Source organism: Hibiscus syriacus, unplaced genomic scaffold (assembly GCF_006381635.1).
Source record: "Hibiscus syriacus cultivar Baekdansim isolate YM2019G1 unplaced genomic scaffold, ASM638163v2 tig00110819_pilon, whole genome shotgun sequence".
In the NCBI taxonomy this organism is placed as follows: Eukaryota; Viridiplantae; Streptophyta; class Magnoliopsida; order Malvales; family Malvaceae; genus Hibiscus; species Hibiscus syriacus.
In genome coordinates this window covers 1,559,446-1,579,275 of record NW_024062875.1, presented here as the reverse complement: position 1 = coordinate 1,579,275, position 19,830 = coordinate 1,559,446, and the positions used below count along the sequence as shown (strand labels likewise).

Here is a 19,830-nt window from a genome sequence, read left to right as displayed (position 1 = left end):
ATATCGCCCGCCCATCATGGTTATATCGGGTTTTTCCTGAGCTGGCAAAGTCGAAGCCGAGTATACATGTCGACGACTTGAAGAGATTATTTGATAAAGATGGTTTTACTCGGATGGATGACCTTGATATTGTCCGAGTATGCCATTTACTACTTTTGCATGCCAAATTTTTAGGCAAAGAGGGCAGACAACCAATCTCTGAGGACCTAATATTATTGGTAGAGGACCTAAATGCATGGAACCTGTTTCCGTTGGGTTCATATATATGGAAAGCTACCTGGAAGAAGTTGTCGTCTGCCTTCGAGGACAGAAAAAGTTTACGGGGAGATGGTTCTAAATACACTTTGACAGGCTTTACTTGGGCCTTTAAGGTAAGAATTTCTATATAATGTTTCCAAAATTATAATTAATTATTTAACAATTACTAATGTTTGTGTATTATATTGTTTGTAGATTTGGATATTTGAGGTTTTCCCCAGCATGCGACATATGCGATAAAAAAATAAAATGATATTCCTAGGGCTATTACCTGCAAGAGGAAACACATGTTGGATTGGGAAGACTTACTCCCATATACGACGATTAATTATGTAAGTTAACACACAAATACTACCATATATAAACAAGTTATTACTAGTACACGTTTAACTTTGTTTGAGCTTTTATATTGTTAGGAGGCCAACTACCCATTACAGAGGCTGACACCCTCATATGCTGAGCTTGCCACTGATTGGTGGCAAGCTAGTAAGCGGTTTTTTGATGGGACGGATGATGAGCACCCCCCACTTCGAGAGCCATCACCCCATCGGGCCGATTCTATAGCTCGACACCCGGAGCCATCACCTGGTCAAGCCTCTTCTCCACCTCCACCATCACCTATTTCATCACATCATCGAGCCTCTTCTCCACCATCACCTCATGATAGGCGACCGGCAAAGAGGCTCCGTCTATCTCCATCTCCCTGTTCTCCACCTCCACGGGATGAGTTAGGAGAATTACGTGATGAGGTCGATGTTTTGCGTCATGAGGTCGATACTTTACGTGAAGATAATGGTGCATGGCGTGATGAGGTTCGATCTTTATGTGGTGAGGTGGATTTTTACGCGATGAAAATGGTGCGCTACGCGATGAGGTATCTACCTTACGTGATGAGGTTGCCGCTCTACGCGAGATTGTTTCATTGTTGCAGAATGAGATTAATACTCTACGCAATGAGGTAAATTTGTTTAATACTATACTAAAAATGCAAATAACTTTTTTTCGGCATTATTTATTTATTTATTTACTAATTTATATATTAATTTATTTTCAGTGGCCCGTTAAGGTAGATGCTTTACGTTGGGTTTTTCTTGTACGATAGGGTTCACGCATCAGACATCGTGCACGTGCCATTACGTCTCCGTTCACCCCACTAGTGCCAATACTCCGTAAGAATAAGCCCGGTGCACCTATCATCATTCAAGAGGCACCTCATATCGTTCAATAGGCCCCTAACATCATCGAAGAAGCCCCTCCCACCGTTTAAGAGGCCATTGTCATCGTTCAAGTGGTCCCGCCCGCCGTTCAAGAGCCCGATTCATTTGGCGTCATATGTTGACATATTGATAAACCACCTTCCGTGCCCGATATGATGGATGCGTGTTGGCTTTCGTATGAGTTACCGGCCAGTACCATTCCTCAGCAGGAGATGGAAACACTACCAGACACAATTACGGATAATACCCTTTGGGCTAAGACCGCAGTTAATTTTTATCTACAAAAGCGGAGCAAGGGGTGTTATTCTGACCTATGTCAAATCGACGATGCTATTCATTTGTTTCTTGATCGGTTTTGGTGGGGTATTTTATTAGGGGTTGAAGATAATGGCTACCTCGAAGGAGGGGTAAGTATTATATTCTTCTTATATTGCATTTTGATTAATTTATTTTTAAATTATTAAAATTCACTAATATATTTATTTTTTTATAAAACAACATATTGATGCATGGGTGTCACGTCTTCTAATAATAAGGAAATTGAAGAAAAGATGTATTCGATGGACTATTATGCCAACGTCTTTTCACGCAGCTCACTTGAAGGATCAGAGAGATGCTTCATATAAGTTGGCTAATAGAAAAACTAAACTTTATCTTGCGTGGTGGGAGGTCGATAAGGTTAGTATTTGTTTTTTGAATATTTTAAAGGTTTTCATAAATTTTATTTGATGTGTGCAATTATTTATGATTGCAAGTATTTATCCCTGTTTTGGAAAAGCGTCATTGGCTTCTCGTCGAGCTTCAGCTCCCATCCCTGAACACAGTGGTATATGACAGCATGTTGAATTACATACCATTGTCTGATTTGAGAGATATTATTACAAAGAGATGGAGTGATCATTTGGCTAAATTCTTGAATGTGATTGATTATTGGACAAAATCTGGAAACAAGAAGCCAAAGAAGTTCAAAATTACAATGATCAGAGATGAGACTGCGCCATAACAAACGCAGGGAGCCAGAGGGGATTGTGGTCCTCTCGTATGCTTGTGCTTGGAACGTTTGACGACAGAAAGTATACAATATCTACCTCCCACAAATAGAGATAGAGCTGCAATAGACTTGTGGTTTCGGCATTATATGGCCAGATCGATATATTCGAGACGTTGCCTACTTGCATCCGCGTACTGAAAGTTATACATAAACAATTGGTAAGTTTGAGAAAGTGTTGTTAACATATATACTCTTTATTTGGTTTGAAAATATTTGGTTAAGTACCTAGAATTCAGTAATTTGTTGTTTGTTGGTTTTAGATGTGTATAAAGTGTTGTTTTAGCAAATGTTTAGTTTCTGCAGGTTAATCCTGAAGTGAGCTGCGTGAAATGTATTTGTGCATAAACAACAGTCTGGGGTACACTTTTTTTTGTTTAATTGAATTTTACATTGAAAGTTGTTTTGTTACAATTGATGAGGAAATGAGATTTATTTTTTGATTAATTGATTTGTAAAAGTTGATTTGTTTAATTTGATTTGTAAATAAGAATTATTTTTTTGCTTGTTTAATTAATTTGTAAAATTTAATTTGTTGTTTCTAAAAAATTCAATCTGCATTATGTCTGAAGGTAAAAAAGACCTGTTGAAGGTACAAATTCGCAACGCGAAAGCCAAATTCGCAATGCAATTTTCGGTTTGCGAATTTGACTTTCACATTGCAAATTTGACTATCTCAACGCTTATATCGCATTGCGAATTTGACTTTCGCGTTGATCGCAACATACAACATCAAGGTATATACAACATCAAACACATTCCAAGCTATAAATACAAGATAAGGACACTTGAAGAAGCAAGAGAACAACTATCCAAGCAATCAAACACGAGAAAATCCAACATGATAACAACTGAACAGATCATATCAATGTTCAAACTCAAGTTGTAGATTTTGATTTCCTTTTGCTTGGCACTATATGTGATTTGGATTTTGATTTCCTTTTGCTTGGCACCATATGAGCTTTGGATTTTGATGAGCATCAGAAGCATTTCAGACTTATGATTTGGGTGGTACTCAGAAGCATTTCGGACTTATGATTTTAGTTGCCATTTGTTGCATTTCTCGTATACCACCCAGATCATACGCCCGAAACGTTTCTGACATTTTAAAGTTGACCAAAAAATACGATGGTCGGGATTTCCCTCGCGTTTAAAGTTGAAAAAAAATAATGGAAATTAGGAATAATCAATGATAACATGCATATTGGATTGGGCTAATATTTATAGTGGAGCTGAAATTTATATTGAAATTCAAACTCAAATTGAAATTTAAATTCAAACTCCAATTACATATGAAATGAATTTGAAATGCAGTGTTAAATTGAACATGGAAATTGTATAATTGATTCATACTGTTCAAGTAACATGCTTTATGAACCATCAAGCTAAAAGACAATATTGATTGAGTTCAAAGCTGAGTTGTGAGTTGATGGGGTTGTCACACTTGTCACATGGTTGGAATAAAATACTCACATATGGAAGAGATAGATTGTTTTGTTATACACAGCCCATCTCATCTGAATGAAAATATACATACAATATAATCAAACCAAAACATACATACACAACAAATTTATACATAACAATGTTCAAATAATGTACTCACAAAAACGAAATTAATCTGATGAAAAAGGGTTATTTCTAACGAAGTCCGAAACATTATTTTTCCAAATAATGTACCTATAATAATATTCAAATAATGTACCCACAACAATGTTTAATTGATTTATTGTTTAATTTTCAATCTGAATTATGTTGAAGGTAAAAAAGACCTGTTGAAGGTAAATTCGCAACGCGAAAGGTAAATTCGCAACGCGAAATAAGCGTTGCGATAGTCAAATTCGCAACGCGAAAGTCAAATTTGCAATGCAAAAGTCAAATTCGCTACGCGATAGTCAAATTCGCTACGCGATAGTCAAATTTGCTATGCGATAGTCAAATTTGCAACGCTTATTTCGCGTTGCAAATTTGAATTTCGCGTTGATCGTAACATACAACATCAAGGTATATACAACATCAAACACATTCGAAGCTATAAATACAAGCTAAGGACACTTGAAGAAGCAATAGAACAACTATTCAAGCAATCAAACACAAGAGAAAATCCCAACATGATAACAACTGAACAGATCATATCAATGTTCAAACTCAAGTTACTAATGAATGTCTAACTAAAAATGTATGCATTCACACATAAAATACACATAATACAATATTTGCATTTTAAAATCACCTAAGTTAATAAGTCCCAAAAGGTGAAGCCGGTTGTGATTAAGATTTTGATTTTGATTTCCTTTTGCTTGGCACCATATGAGCTTTGGATTTTAATGAGGGTCCATTTTTTAGTAGAGGAAAAGATGATTGTGATGGCACTGGTGATCCACAGGTCAACCTTGTATGACCACTCTCCTTGCACCGACTACATGTCGATATCCTCTTCTCTTCACCCTTAGATGGTATACGATCGTGATTTTTTGGTCGGCCAGGTAGCATGCTGTCCATGACTGGTGGCAAAATTGTTTGTAAGTCATCTGGTATGTCCTACTTAGAAGGATGTGGACATGGGTAGACAATCTCGGCATAAGTCTGTCGATATACTTCTGTAGTGTAGCAATTCATAGCGTATGTGCTTGAATCATCTTGGTTTAGATGAAGAGCAACTTTTATAACATGGCCACACGGATAACCAGATGTTTGCCATTTCTTACAACTACACGTCTTTGCATTTAGATCGACAAGCCCATTTAAATTATTATCCAATACTTCAAACAAAGTGTTTGAACAAGGTTCAACTCTCCAGGACGTTGACTTCACAACACGTTTCGTTATCTTTTTTTCAATCCATGGTGTAACACGACGTTCCAATGTTCCTGTAAATTTAAATAAATAATACTTAGTAAAATATATGATAAGTTACGAATTTAAAGAAATAATACCTGCATGGTTTATTTTCTTGTAGTACCACTGTTGAAAAGAGGCTCGAAAAAACTCCATTAACATAATAAAGGGTAATTTCTGGGAATGACGACTTAGAGCGTTGATTGATTCTGCACTATTAGACGTCATGAAACCATATCTTGCTCCAAGTTGATGTACTCTTGACCATCTTTCAAACCCGACATCTTCTAGTGTTTGAGCACACTGAGGCAAAGCACGTCTTAAACAGTTTATATGCTTATTGAAATCCACTTCCCGATAAGCTTTTACAGCCTTCCAGTATGTCCATTTGTGATTTTTTATACCAGCAGGCCTTGATTTTAGATTTCTATACAAATGAACACCACAAAGTCCATGAAAAGCATCTGGGAAACACCTTCTAACAGTGTTGTCAATTGAGTTTGCCCTATCGGATATGATTGTCAGATTGCTAATAGGACCTATGCAATCCCTAAGATGCCCCATAAACCATATCCATGAATCAGAGGTTTCAGATTTGCCAACCCCATAAGCTATTGGCAGTATCCCATTGTTAGCATCCATGGCTACTGCTAATAAGTTTACTCCAAGGTATCGACCTTTCAAATGTGCTCCATCAACTATAATAATTGGGCGCATGCAAGTAATAAACGAACAAATCTACAAAATCATATACACAAGAAATATAATCATTTAAATGTGAAATGCATGCAACTAACAAAAATGAGTCAACAAAATTATAATTATTTACTAACCGCAGAACCAATGGCGATAAACAATAACTCAAAGCGTCCATCTCTATCTGTTTTGATATGAGTTACCAACCCAGGGTTTTTCAGCTTTAAATTGTGACAATAAGCCGGTAGTTGGGCAAACGATGATTCTGGCGACCCCCTCAATAATTCCAAGGCATAACATTTGGCTCTCTAAGCTTGAGAATATGAGATACTAATCTTGAACCGAGCATTCATGTCAGTCATAATTTCATGTCCCCGATATACCCTTCCATTCAAAAACATTAACTCAGCCAGAAAACCACCCAACACCTTTTTGTTTGCCTGTCTATGGTGAGGAAAAACTTGGGTTCTTGAACATGTATGTTTATCAATAAAAGTCCTAACTTGAAACATTTCACAATCTTTTATCCTCTTAGCAATCATACACCACATACAGTTTTTGTCAATCATACACCTTGTTTCGAAACGATCTTTGCTTGATTTGTTAACTCTTATTTGATAGACATCTTCCACACATTTCGTATACAAAGCTATCTTCAAGTCTTCCTTTGTATCAAAACAATCATCTTTCTTGATACGAATAACTTTTGTGTAACAATCAACTGATATCTTTACAAACTCTTCTTCCGGTATCTGAAGTAATTCTGGCATATTTCAGTTATACTCCCGTGGCATTTTCTTTTTTTTCCTTTCTTCGGGGACTTCTTCTTCTTCTTTTTCTTCTTTAGGGTTATATGAATTACAGAATGGATGTTCAACATGTTCATTCACAGTCGTAACTTCCTCCTCATTATCATCAACAACATCTTCCTCGGCAGCGGCTATTTTATCATCAAAATTCGGATTTTGACCAATATCAGAATCATTACATGCAGGGTTTGTTTCTTCTTCCATCACATCATCAAAATCTAAGTATTGACCAAGATCAAAGTCCGGGTATTGACCAAGATCAAATTTCAAATACTGACTAGTACTCACAATTTTTTCAGTTGGCTCATAATCGTCTAACTGGTCAATACGAAAACCAGAATTTGGTGCTAAAAGTTGATTGTGATTTGGATTAGGAAAAGGTTGTGGGTTTTGAGATTGTGTTTAATATTGTGTTTGGTATTGGAAATGTGGTGAAACAAAATTTGCTTGGTGATGAAATTGTGGTGGAACCATTAAATTTTGGGTTGAAGAACTTAGTTGATTACTCCCCGCTACTGACCCAACTTCACTACTTATAGGTTCAACAACATATAATGTAACCTCAACTTCTTGCGAAACACTAATGTAAGCAATGAATCGTTCAATATCTTCATTGTCAGTTAACAAATAAACTTTACCTTTTCTCATATAAGATAGCCTAAATCCACTTAGAGGCTCTAAATTCATTTTCTTTGCAACACGTAACATTAGAGTTTCATAAGTTAACTTTTTTAATGACAGTTTTAGTTGAAGATTCATGGGTAAAGGCACATATTGTAAAACACCATGAACATTCTCCCATGACCCTCCAAAACACAAATATATCCAAACATGATCAACATTAGATGATTTCATTCTACAAATTGTAAATTAATTTACTAAACAAACCAGCTATAAACTAGATATCATCACTAACTTAGAGAAAAACATACCTTTATTAAGTTGATAGTTGATAATTTGGGATAGAAATCATTAAAAAATTATATAGAAATAAAATTATGTAAAAAAATAGAGACGGGGAAGGATGTCATTGGATATAGGAACGGATGTCGCCGGATAGAGTGATAGATGGAGATGGAATGAGTTGTGATTTAGGGATTTAGGTTATGAGTTGTTGATGCTGCGTTGTTATATACCCAAAACATTTGTGTTGAGAAACTAAAACATGTTGCGAATTTGAAAATCAGTTGCAAATTTGAAATTCAGTTGCGAATTTAACTTCCGCGTTGCGAATTTGACTATCGCGTTGCGAATTTGGAATATTGTAACGCGAATTTGGAAAATCGCAATGCGATTTACATATTCACGTTGCGAAATTGGAAACTAGGTTGCGAAATTGGAGATCGCGTTGCGAATTTGATGGTCATTTTGGCAAATCCAAAAAAAAAAGGTTAAATTCGTATATTATAAGGTATTTTTGGTCACTGAGGTTATTTTCTCTATTAAATATTTATATTTTATTGATTAATTAAAAAGATGCATTTTAATTCATATTATTGGAATGTGAATATGAAGAGATATGATTTACATGAAAAGATATGATGTTGAACGAAAAGATATAATCTCCTAATTATAAAATATTGTTTTGTTAAGTCTCATATTATTAAAAATTATAAAATGATCATTCAATTATTCATTATGTATTAAAGTTACATTTTTCAATAAAAATTAAAGGCGGTCAGAGTTGGACATTAACTTGCTAATTGATATATGATAAAATATGTTCTCATAATATCAAACGATTATCGTATCTTAGTTAGTATGTAAAAATTCAGCTCATACGATCTTTAGTTATTTAACAAAAAAAGACGAGTTTGGAACATAATGAATAGTCATGTGATCATTTTATAACTTTTAATAGTTGAGAGACTCAACAAAGTAATTATCTATAATCTATAAACTATTTTGTAACTTTAATAGTCAGGAGACTTAACAAAGGAGTATCTTATAGTCAAGGGACTATTGTGTACTTTACCCTAAATTTTTTATCAAAAAGTTTTCAAATACTAAAAGGTAAAAGTAGGAAAAACCAAACTTTTCTTACTAAGTTAATTTCAACAAAATTTTCTTAAAAATCCAATTCGATGAATCAATATATGTTTTTCTTAATTATTTATTCTAAGAATAAAATTTATAATGTTTCAAGTTCTTGAAGTTGTACATATAATTATTTTTGCATTAATTAAATAGTTTTAATAAAATAAATATTTTATTTTATAAAAAAATTTAAAATAATATTAAACATTTTTTATTAGCAATATTAAGCATTTTTTATTAATAAAATATTTAAATTAAAAACTTTTGAGTATTTTTCATGCCAACCAAAGTGTCTCTAAGTTGTTATTGGGGCTTTAAATCGGAGATTCAGTGAATCCGACCCGACCCACTCCATTTGCGTACCAAAAAGAAAGGCATATATTCCGCCAAAAAACAGATGAAAAAGTAAACACGACAAACAAACTGTGTGAGCAACACCCTCAAGGCTTAAAAAATCCGACATCGAGTTGCCTCTGCAGCTTATAATGGCGAAATCCAGACAATGTTTGACTCTGTGGAAACCTCTGGAACTGCCCAAAATCCAATATTCAATTTCTTACGTTCCTGGACCCTCGCTTTTTTCACGCTCTATGCATTTAAAGTTACTCTCTTTGGATCTCTCCCTCTGTTAGTTTTCCCCCTTTGCGTACCATTTAAAAAGAATTTCTAATTTTGCACTTCTCACGTCTTTTGCATGTTCCTTTGCCTCCCTCGCTTGATTCTCTCCTTCATTTCCAACGCGTTTGATTGGCTTCTCATCATCTCAAATTTTCTTTTCTTTTCTATAATTCTCAGGGGTTTGCTTTATAATTTGTTGCCAAGTGAAGTGAGAGGATACTGAATTCAAGCTTGAAGGGAACCAATCAAATTGGTAACTTGTTCAAATTCTTGGGTTATGTTTAAATTTTTCATTTTGTTTTTTGCTTGCCAAATGTTTTATAAAATCTTGGTATTGCTCCAAGGGTTAAATGAAAACGTTTATTCTATTGCGGAGAGGGTTTGTTAGTTGAATTGACCATATTGGCTTAAATTTCCCATAGTGGCAAGTTTTTTTTTCTTCTTTTTTTCCTATATGAGCTTTGGGAAGGTAAAAAATAGAGTGGCAAAAGCAGAGGGAACTTCTTGTTTCTCAATTATGTACCTCAATACTGATAGAGACAGCAATACAATTTGCTACAAGAGCTTCGTTGAAGTTGCAGCAACTTACTAATTTTGGGGGCCTTTAACTTACTTTTCTACAAGCTTCTTTTCATGCTTATAAATTAGAATTATTTCACTTCATTGGCAATTTGGAGCTGATCATTCCAATTCTCATGTTTCTTTTCAAAAAAAAAAAATTCTTTCCTCACATGCAGGTTATTGATATGTCGAATATCAAGTTAGATGAGGTTGTCTGCCGTGATTCTGAGGAAACAGAAATAAGTTTTTGGAAGGGGAAAGTGATATCAGATGAAAAGGTTAATCGAGTATTCGAGATCCTAAATACTATCCATAAGGAAGGGCAGAGGTCACTTAGCGATATCACCGCAAATGTTGCGAATGGAACTAGGAATGATAGGTATTACCAAAATGTTTCAACTTGTAATGGTTTAATATTCATTCATCTCTAAACTTCTATCTTTTGGAACTGTACTTAATCGTAATGCACGTTTATTTTGTTAATTGGATTTTGATATGAATCTGAAGTGAAGAAATTGGCTTGATTCAGAAGAGTTGATAACCAAAGTTGATGCACTCCTTGTTTTATTGTTTTTGAATTCTTTTAAGGCTTAATGTAAAAATAAGTGTCTAAACTAAAAAGAATTAAAAAAAATCCCCCGGGTCCCTTTCCTCCCTTTGGCTGCTTCACCGGCCAGTAGGCAGTGTGGGATTTCGGCTGGTCAACCATATGGGGGTTTTGACCCGCGCTAACGACGCTGGTGGTGGCCGGCGGCCGGAAAGATTAGATTTTAGGGTTTGAGTATTTAGGATTTGGGAATTTTGAGTTCTTTTTGTAAAATTAGAAAAAATGAGGTTTTTTTAAATAATAATATTTTTATTTTTAAAAAAAATATATAAGCATGACACGTGTCACTTAACGATTTGTTTAACGGCTATTACGGCGTAGACACCTAAAACAGTAACGCTAGAAACATTAGGCACCTATATTTAGCAAAAAATTCTTTAGGGTAACTTTTTGTGTAGTTTAGACACTTATTTTTTGTATTAAGCCTTCTTTTAGAATCAAATAAACTCTGTTTGAAAAAAAGTTATGATCTGGAAATTGATCTGTTGCTTTTTATTTAAAAATTTGAGTTTCTGGAGTCTCCTAGTGTATGTGCAGTACCAAACTACTAATGATTTTTTCTACATTCATGATGCATGAAGTAATATGATCATTTTACCACTTTAAAAGTAGACTTTTTTCTGTTCGATTTGATGTATATATCACTATTACATCAGGTTATTTAAAGGGAATGAAAAACATGCACATGTAGTTGGAAGAAGATCTGGACCTCTCATATCCGGAACAGCCTACTGCATTTCCTCGTGCAGCATGATATTGCTGAATAAAGTTGTTCTCTCAAGTTATAACTTCGATGGAGGAATATCATTGATGTTTTATCAAGTATGTAACTGCATCTCGGTAGTTTAATAGCATTTAAATTATGCAAAAATGTCCTGTCATGAGAACCTTAAAATATTGTCAGAGTGTAAGTTCTCTTTTTGCTGTATTGCACTGCAGAATCTGATAGCTTGTCTAGTTGTTGCCATATTGGGTCTATGTCGAGCAGTTTCGATCGAAAAGCTCAACTGGAAGTTGATCAGGCTTTGGATCCCTGTAAATATAATCTTCGTTGGCATGCTTGTATCGGGAATGTATAGGTATGTTATAGGCTGCCTCTAGCATACTCCTCTTAAATTATTTACACAAAAAATGAAGAGAAGTGGAGTCCTAAATATACATTTTTTGTTTTCCATTACAGTTTGAAATACATAAATATAGCAATGGTTACCATTCTGAAGAACGTGACAAATATTTTAACAGCAATCGGAGAATATTATGTTTTTCGAAAACGTCAAAATGTGAAAGTCTGGACAGCCATGTTTATGATGGTAAAGTTACTCCTAAATGACCTCCATCGGACTCTTGAGTGCAAGTCAAAACTCTTCCATAAAGATAAACTCTCTTATAATTGATGAATGTAAATTTTCCCTTTAGTCTGAAATTTTACAGAGATTTATGCGTCATTGTGCTGCAGATTATCTCTGCTGTCAGTGGTGGTATTACAGATCTCTCATTCGATGCCACAGGGTATACTTGGCAGATTTTAAATTGCATCTTAACAGCTGGCTACTCGGTATGCCTTGAATATATTCATTATTTAGTCAACTCATGATTTCGAGATCTCTAATTTCTAGCTTAGACTATGGAAACCATGGTTTTTGTGCAAATCTATTTGCACTTCTATGATTATCTAATGAGCCACATTTGCAAATTGTGACAGCTTACTCTGCGGCTAGTCATGGATAAAGCTAAGCAGGCAACCAAATCAGGGTCACTTAATAAAGTGTCCATGGTTTTGCTGAACAATTTGTTGTCTCTACCCTTTGCCATCTTCTTGATTTTTGTTTTGAACGAATGGGACTATGTAATAAACACGTGTGTAAACACCTTAACTTACAGTTTGTCACGGTTACATAAGTTTCCCATCATGCAAGTATCATCATCCACACCCTGACTAATGCAGTTTTGGTTTTCAGTTCTGTGATTAGATTGCCAATGTTTTGGGTTGTCGCAACAGCTAGTGGGTTGCTTGGTCTTGCCATTAGCTTCACTTCCATGTGGTTTTTACATCAAACTGGACCAACCACTTACAGGTATTCGCTTTTGTGTTACTTTACAAGTAATGCTTGATACAAAGTACATTATGTCTTCCAAATTACTTGGGTAGTCGTAATATAATAGTCTCCAGTTCCTCCACTTGCACACTACTTTAATCTTCAATTACTAATCGTGCGGTGTATCCTTTGTTTACGCTCGAATATGACAAACAGTGACATCGTATCCTTGTTTTACAGCCTTGTAGGTTCCTTGAACAAGGTTCCCATCTCTTTAGCAGGACTTGTGTTGTTCAAAGTTCCACTCAGTGTACCAAACCTGTTCAGCATACTTTTCGGTAATGAAACGAATCGACTCTGCATTTACTATGAACAAAATCTTAGATTCTTATCTTACATCAATCGATGCATACTTCTTCCAGGTTTATTTGCCGGAATATTCTTTGCCAGAGCCCAAATGTCATGATCCAAGAACACCCCATTGTCCGAATGAGATCAAGCAAACATGGCTTCTCTCCTTTTGTAAGGATATACATACATTAAAAGTTTGTAGGAAACAAAATTTGATTGCAATCTCAAAGGAGTAAACATATATACTTCATATACACAACTCGGAAAGGTCATTAGTTAATACAATAACTGTCATGTTCATTGTTTAGGGCATGTTTTTCAAATTTTTATTTTCTTTTTGAGGAGATAACCAAGAGAAAATACTATATATACATATGTAGGAATTATATGGAGTTTCCCTTGTAACTTTATTATTTTTCCTAATAACATCTTTCTTCTTTCCCTCACCATTTGATATTTTCCACTGTTTTGGACATACAAAGCCAAGCAAAAGAGAGAGGCTGCCTGTTTGTTTGTTTGATTCTCTACATTAGTAAAATGGTTCAATTTTTAAGCCTTTTAATTCCAGAATATTTTAGTTTTATTTTGATTTGTACAGGGGAGAAGCTGGAAATCCATTTTAAGGCCAGAATATTAGCATTAATTGATTTGGGTGGATGATGATTTTAGCAGAGAATAACAAAGAAACGACAACAACAACATTACAGTCTCGGCCTCTTTAATGTAAAGATTTGCATGTGAAATGGGCATGGCCTTAAATCTTCACTTCAAATCAATACCAAATGGCTTGTCAATTTCTCATACTTTTTGGAGCTTCCATTTGTTTCTTTAATGGTACCATTGCTCGCTTTAGATCAACCACCATCTTCTACTGTTACAACTATTTATTTCTACCTGCATCGATTTGATTTTAATATCAAATCAATCTTAATTTAATTAATTTGAATTTTAAAATTTTCGTATCATTTAGAGTCGTGTCTGTTTCATACTTAAATCATTCTGGATTTAATTATTTTAGATTCATATCATAATTTTTTGTCACTTTCAGTTATTTTAAGATCAGATGTTTCGGATTAAGTCATTGTAGGATCACATCAAATTTAGTTAAAGGGAATTTGAATTTAGATCAAATAAATTTAAAATTCATGTTATGAGATGCAATGAATTTTATATGTTTGTGTTCTTTATAATCCATGCATTAGTGAATTAATTGTTTCTCTCATTTGTGGAGTAGATAAAATCGAATCATGTTAAATTTTATTTCTTGTATGTGATCTTATTTTATGTTTATCTTGATTTGATTACCTTTTCGCTTACAAATTCTTAGTAAGTACAAAAAAAAATCACAAACAAAAGAGAGAATTCAATATAATATCGAAATTACAAGGATTTCCGGCTATAAGATCTCATATGAATTTTAAAATATAGCAATCCTTATTATTTATTACAGAGTTTTTTTTATTTACTCAGCAATAATAATTATATTAGAGAATCAAAAAACTTTAATTAGAGGAGAATGCCTCATTAAGCATCACCTTAAATTTAGATGGAGAAAAAAAATACACTCTCCCCTACAATTACAAAGATATAACTCCAAGATAGACAACTCCATAACTAAACAACCCAAAAACCACAGCCAGACTAGGAAACCATATCACCTAATAAACTTAACAACTCCCCAGCAATTACAGAATTAATTACTTGATGAAAAAAAAATATAAAATATTACAACGAGCCTTTAAGTGAGAATTCTTACTTTAAGTTAAAAATTAACCGAAGAAATATATTTATTTGTATATTAAATATACGATGAGATTCTTATTGCATGACTTTACCCCTCTTTTTCCTTTCATTAAACGGGTTTTATATTAACTCTTGAGACTAAATTAAAATAAAATTTATAACACAAAACCTTTAATGATTTTTAATTTAAGATAAACTCAAATTATAAATAATTTGATGGAATTCTTAAAGTTTAAATAAGAATGGGCAAGTATGATAATGAAACTATTCAACGGCAGTAATGCCTTTAATATATAGTAAAGATCTATTCAAACTATTCAACAACGGACCCATTTCACAGTGTGAAAGATCTCTAATTACACAAAAGGAGTTGTTCCATGGCATTGGGTTTATAATTGCAAAACAAAAAAAAACAAAGATATATTCTAACAAAGGGAAGGTACGCAAAATCAAAAGGAAAAGCATCTGAAAATAAAATATGTGGCCGAAACATAATGCCCACTCATCTCTGATTGCACCATAAAAGGACAGCACGCTTGATTTTTGTACACTCAAATTCAACTTTTTTGAAACCTGTAAATTTGAAAATGATTCTTATAGTGACCAGAATGAAACACTGATCCCAATTGGTCATGTGGTTTGGGGTGATCCCAAAAAAATGAAAAACAAGACCAATAATTTCGAGATGTGAAAAATATCTCAAGAAATAAGAAAGCTTCGTCTTTATTGAATAAAATATAATATCAAAATTCGACCTCAGTAATTATTTCCAATTACATTAAATCAATTTTGGATTTGGATTAATCATGTGTTTTGGGATCAAAGATTGAGAAATCAGCCCCAAAATATCATCTATCGGATCCCTGAGGGCACCGCCCAGTGCTAAACAAGTCGCTAACTTTGCCTGTATTTTCCGGAATTCTTCACGTGCGTCCTGATTCCATGCACCTCAAATCAACCACCTGTCCCGAACCTGCCTCGTCATTCGCCAACCCTTGCGACCAGATGTTTACGCCTAGTTAAAAGAATAACAAGCTTCAAACACATGCCCCTTTCTTTTTCTCCGAGTAACTTCAATTTCATTCATGCCTAAACCTGGATTATCCGATTAACTAAGAAAACATAGTAAGTGAAAATAAAATTTATGAAGATGAAAAACTTTAATTTTCTTATTTTATAAACAAAATTAGGGAACAAAGGGTTTTGTCTAAAATTTCAAGCTTCTTCCGGGGAGGCAAGAGGGAAACAAGTGTCTTCCCCGCCGGTATTCCACAGGAAATGAGCATAATTGGCGGCGTAATAAGAGTTGGTAGGATCTGCCGATATGGCTTCCAAGAAAGTTTCCTCCGCCGCCCACAAATCATTCCTCGCTTTCCATAAAAAGCTCGCGTATTTACTGTATGCTTCCGCATCCGCTGGCTCCACCCCTATTGCTTTCTTGAAGTACTCTTCCGCTCTGTGTTTTTTCAAACCAACAAAACCTCCTTTAGTCAAAACTTAACCCACGCATGCTGTTGCAAAAATTCAACAACTAGAGGGCTCTTCATGCCATCACGTTTTTAAAAAACGATATTTACAATTTTGCCATTTCAACCTTATGATCCACACATTCACCCATATTTTAATATAGTAGGACTAGGAGGACCAAAATGAAATTTGGACCTAAATTATTTCAAGGAACAAAATGCCAAAGAAATATATATTATTGCAATTTCTGATTCAGCTGCTCTGTGCTCGAGTCGGTTCGATTTCATCTTGAATCTCGACGCCCGATTAGTTTAAAAACTATAAATTTGGGGGTATTAAGTTATTAATTATAGTGAAATTGATTGACTAGATGACAAAGATTATGTACCTGTCGTAATCATGTGCAACAAGGTAGAGAAACTGAGCATAATTGGAGAGGAAGACTGCGTTATTAGGCTCTTGTGACAATTCCATTTGATAAAGCAGCTCCGTTCTGAAATAGTCTTCATAATCACCGTCCGGTTCGATCATTGCTGTCACCGGCGAAACAAATCTCCCGACTGTTTCATGATCCAGCGTTTCATCTCTCACAGAAGCTAGCATTTTCGAAGCTTCATCGACCATGGAGTTCCAAAGAGTGAGTTCTTCTCTGCTTCCCTCCATCGTTGAAGCTCTCTCTGTGTCCCCTGTTGTTCCTAGAGATGATAACTGGGATGCACCATCGGGAAAGATGGTACTGAATTCGCCTGCTTTGTTAATCCATCCATCGCCTTCTGTTCCGCTGGCGACCGGCCGGACTTTTCCGCCTCCACCACTGTTTCCGCCGATTGAAGCGGTTTTACCATTCGATGACAATAGCGAAAACGACTTTATCGACGAAGAATCTAACTTGGAATACTTCTGATCTTGGACATCAACCATGGAAGCATAAGTCCCCGTTGTCGGATTCGCCGCGGCGGCAAGAGCGGCGTTGCTTCCCATGGAATGAACTGAATAGTTGGCTAACATGATCATCACGTAAACCATTAAAGTGGGTGTACGAGAAAAAACCTGTTGAAACAACCAAACGAACGAAGCGTGCATCTCTTTTTGAACTCCAACGAGAATCCCTTGTAAATCCTCGTAATACAAAAGTTCTCGCATATGCAAAGTGTAACTATGAAGCTCCCGGATTATGAAAACCATCGAAGAAAACGCCTTTTTCATTGAACAATAAGCTGATTCCCCAGCCTCTCGAAACTCTTCTGGCCGTTGTAATTTCCTCTTAATCATTCGCAGCGAAAGTGGAAGATTCACGCTGTTGGCTTTACGTTCTATGCTCGATGAGGTCATTTCTTCCCCTCTTCCCACCCACAATGATTGTTCGTTGAAACCCAAAGATTCCAGTACGGAATCGGAAACGGTTTCACTTTCCCGTTCGGAATCTGGATCGTTTCCGTTACTTGTGCTGCTAGTGGTTCCATCATTGTCCGATAACTGAAATCGGAGTACCAATTCTTGAATTTTTTTTGAAAATTCTTCATCGGAGCAATCTAAGCTTGCGCTGCAGGCTCGTCGTAAAGTTCCGGATCTAGGTTTCTCCTGGAACCGTTGGATGTTGGTGGAGTTTGAACCGAAGAGAGCCGAACGGCTGGGTATTTGAACGGTCTTGAGATTAACAACGCCGCCGCAACGGCACCGCCTCGGAAGGGAAGGCGAAGAGATTGCCGAAGCTAAAGCTTGGGAAGAAGATGGTGGCTGAGGCCATTGTAAACTCGCCGCCACTGCCGCAACTTTCACTACCATTGACGAAGCTTTTGAAAAGCTTGCAGGGGAAAGATAAAATTTTCTATTTCAGATTGGATTCTCCACGGTAAGCTTTATCGTTAACAAGAACCTGAAGATTTATTAAAAAGTGAAAACAATATTTCTTAGAAATCAAACTCACCTGAAACTGAAAAAACAATTCCCATAAATAAATAAATAATTCCTCAAACTGGGATCTATAAAACCACAATTACTAGCATGAAAATCGGATCTCGAAGCTCGAAAACAGTGAAATTCGAGATTTCCTAATAAATTATTAAACAATTCTTCATTACTTTAATGAAAATAACTTACTTAGGTCTCCTTTTAGTACGGGCTTCGGTAAAAAAAGAAGAAGAAAATATATATTTCAGCTTTCCGATTATTAGCTCCGGCGAAGCTTGGAATGGAAGCTTATGGGAGGAGAAAGGGAACTTCAAGCGCTCCTTACATATACCACAGGCACAACTCTTTGATATCTTACCAATAAAATGTATTGAGTAAAATAAACATGTAATTTTATACAAGAAAAATATCTAACCGGCTAAGCCGGTTAAACCAGCGTAAAGAGTTCTGGCCTACGGACAGAAACCACAATCTGTTCGATGGGGATATCCGGTCATGAGTTGCTTAAGTTTATTCTAGAAAAATCATACACATATTACTCCTGTATTTCTTCAGAATTTTTCTTTAAATTATTTACACAAAAAATATTACGTATTTTTATAATATTTATTCTTTTACTTATTGTTTTAAATTCATATGGTAGAGATATAATTAAGGTGAAGTTAATAAATTCTTATTTTCGTATAGAATGAAGTTTGTTGGATTCAATATGAATGCCTTACTACTTGAGTTTTTGACGGCGTAGTTTGTTTGTTTTTTTTCGGATAATACAAATGGATTTATAAAAATAAGTTCTTAAAATATAATTTTTCATCTTTAGATGGCATCACTCTCATATTCTCTTTGAATTTTCAGCTTGAAAATAAACAATTCAATGAATCATTGACCATTCTTAATTACTTGGAACAAGTTGAACAAAGTCGAAAACTCTACCCAATATTGTGGAGATGGATTGATCGGGGCTTTTTATTTGTGGCACGTGTCCAACCCATCACCGCCGGTTATGAAGTTTTGGTTTCGTAAATATCAAGGAAACCGTGATAATTTCATCGACCTTTCACCGTGACCTTCTAACCACTTGTCTCTTTTCTTTTCCTTTTTGATATTAAAAAAATGTCTGTTTTATGTAGTTTCGTTCATGGAATTTAAACATTTTTTATTTGGCTTTGATTTTATATATTAGTTTTAAAACTTAAATCATTGAGAATGTTTTCTAATAAACAATATTTCAACTCGAATTTTAAAAATTATATCTTAAATTCTATTTAAATGACGATGATCATCGATTTTAACTAACGTGATTTAATAAATTATTGTAAGTTAAAAAAGAATAAATCCTTTAAGTATCAATATATTTTATTAATATAAGTTATTTTACCTCAACGACATATTTTTGTGTTTATTTATCAAATTAACACCCTTACTCTACAACTTACAAAAAATACTATTATTTGATAAAAACATATCTCACCAATACGTGTTTTCAGATAATTTAGAAAAATAAAAAATCATGTTTTGAAGTGTAAATTTAGTGTTTTAAGTTTTAGGGTTTAGGATTTATTCATATCATATTGTACTGAGTATTACTATCTAAGGTTTAATGTTGATATCTCATTTTGTTGTTAAAAGAAAT

The 19,830-nt window shown here is 34.7% G+C and overlaps 2 protein-coding genes across 6 annotated transcripts; one reads left to right on the top strand and one right to left on the bottom strand.

The window, feature by feature from the left end:
* The first annotated feature begins 9,382 nt into the window (after positions 1–9,382).
* On the top strand, positions 9,383–13,347 carry LOC120142023 (GDP-mannose transporter GONST2-like). 5 transcript variants are annotated; one of them, XM_039156783.1, is made up of 11 exons: positions 9,383–9,504; positions 9,699–9,795; positions 10,259–10,461; positions 11,346–11,511; positions 11,629–11,768; positions 11,870–11,999; positions 12,146–12,244; positions 12,392–12,546; positions 12,648–12,764; positions 12,966–13,063; positions 13,148–13,345. In XM_039156783.1, the coding sequence occupies exons 3-11, from the start codon at positions 10,268–10,270 to the stop codon at positions 13,189–13,191; spliced, it is 1,143 nt and encodes a 380-aa protein (XP_039012714.1). In that variant the 5' UTR covers positions 9,383–9,504; positions 9,699–9,795; positions 10,259–10,267; the 3' UTR covers positions 13,192–13,345. The 5 variants fall into 5 exon arrangements, with proteins under 5 accessions (XP_039012714.1, XP_039012716.1, XP_039012717.1 ...); XM_039156785.1 differs by lacking the exon at positions 9,383–9,504 and adding an exon at positions 9,513–9,530 and having other exon boundaries at positions 9,699–9,774; XM_039156786.1 differs by lacking the exon at positions 9,383–9,504 and having other exon boundaries at positions 9,660–9,795; positions 11,870–11,975; positions 13,148–13,347.
* A 2,303-nt stretch (positions 13,348–15,650) lies between these two features.
* LOC120142020 lies at positions 15,651–18,544 on the bottom strand. The gene is made up of 3 exons (XM_039156780.1): positions 18,387–18,544; positions 16,675–18,162; positions 15,651–16,275 (listed from the first exon to the last, which is right to left on the bottom strand). Exons 2-3 carry the CDS (start codon positions 18,069–18,071, stop codon positions 16,035–16,037), a joined length of 1,638 nt encoding a protein of 545 aa, XP_039012711.1. The 5' UTR covers positions 18,072–18,162; positions 18,387–18,544; the 3' UTR covers positions 15,651–16,034.
* Between the last annotated feature and the right edge of the window lie 1,286 nt (positions 18,545–19,830).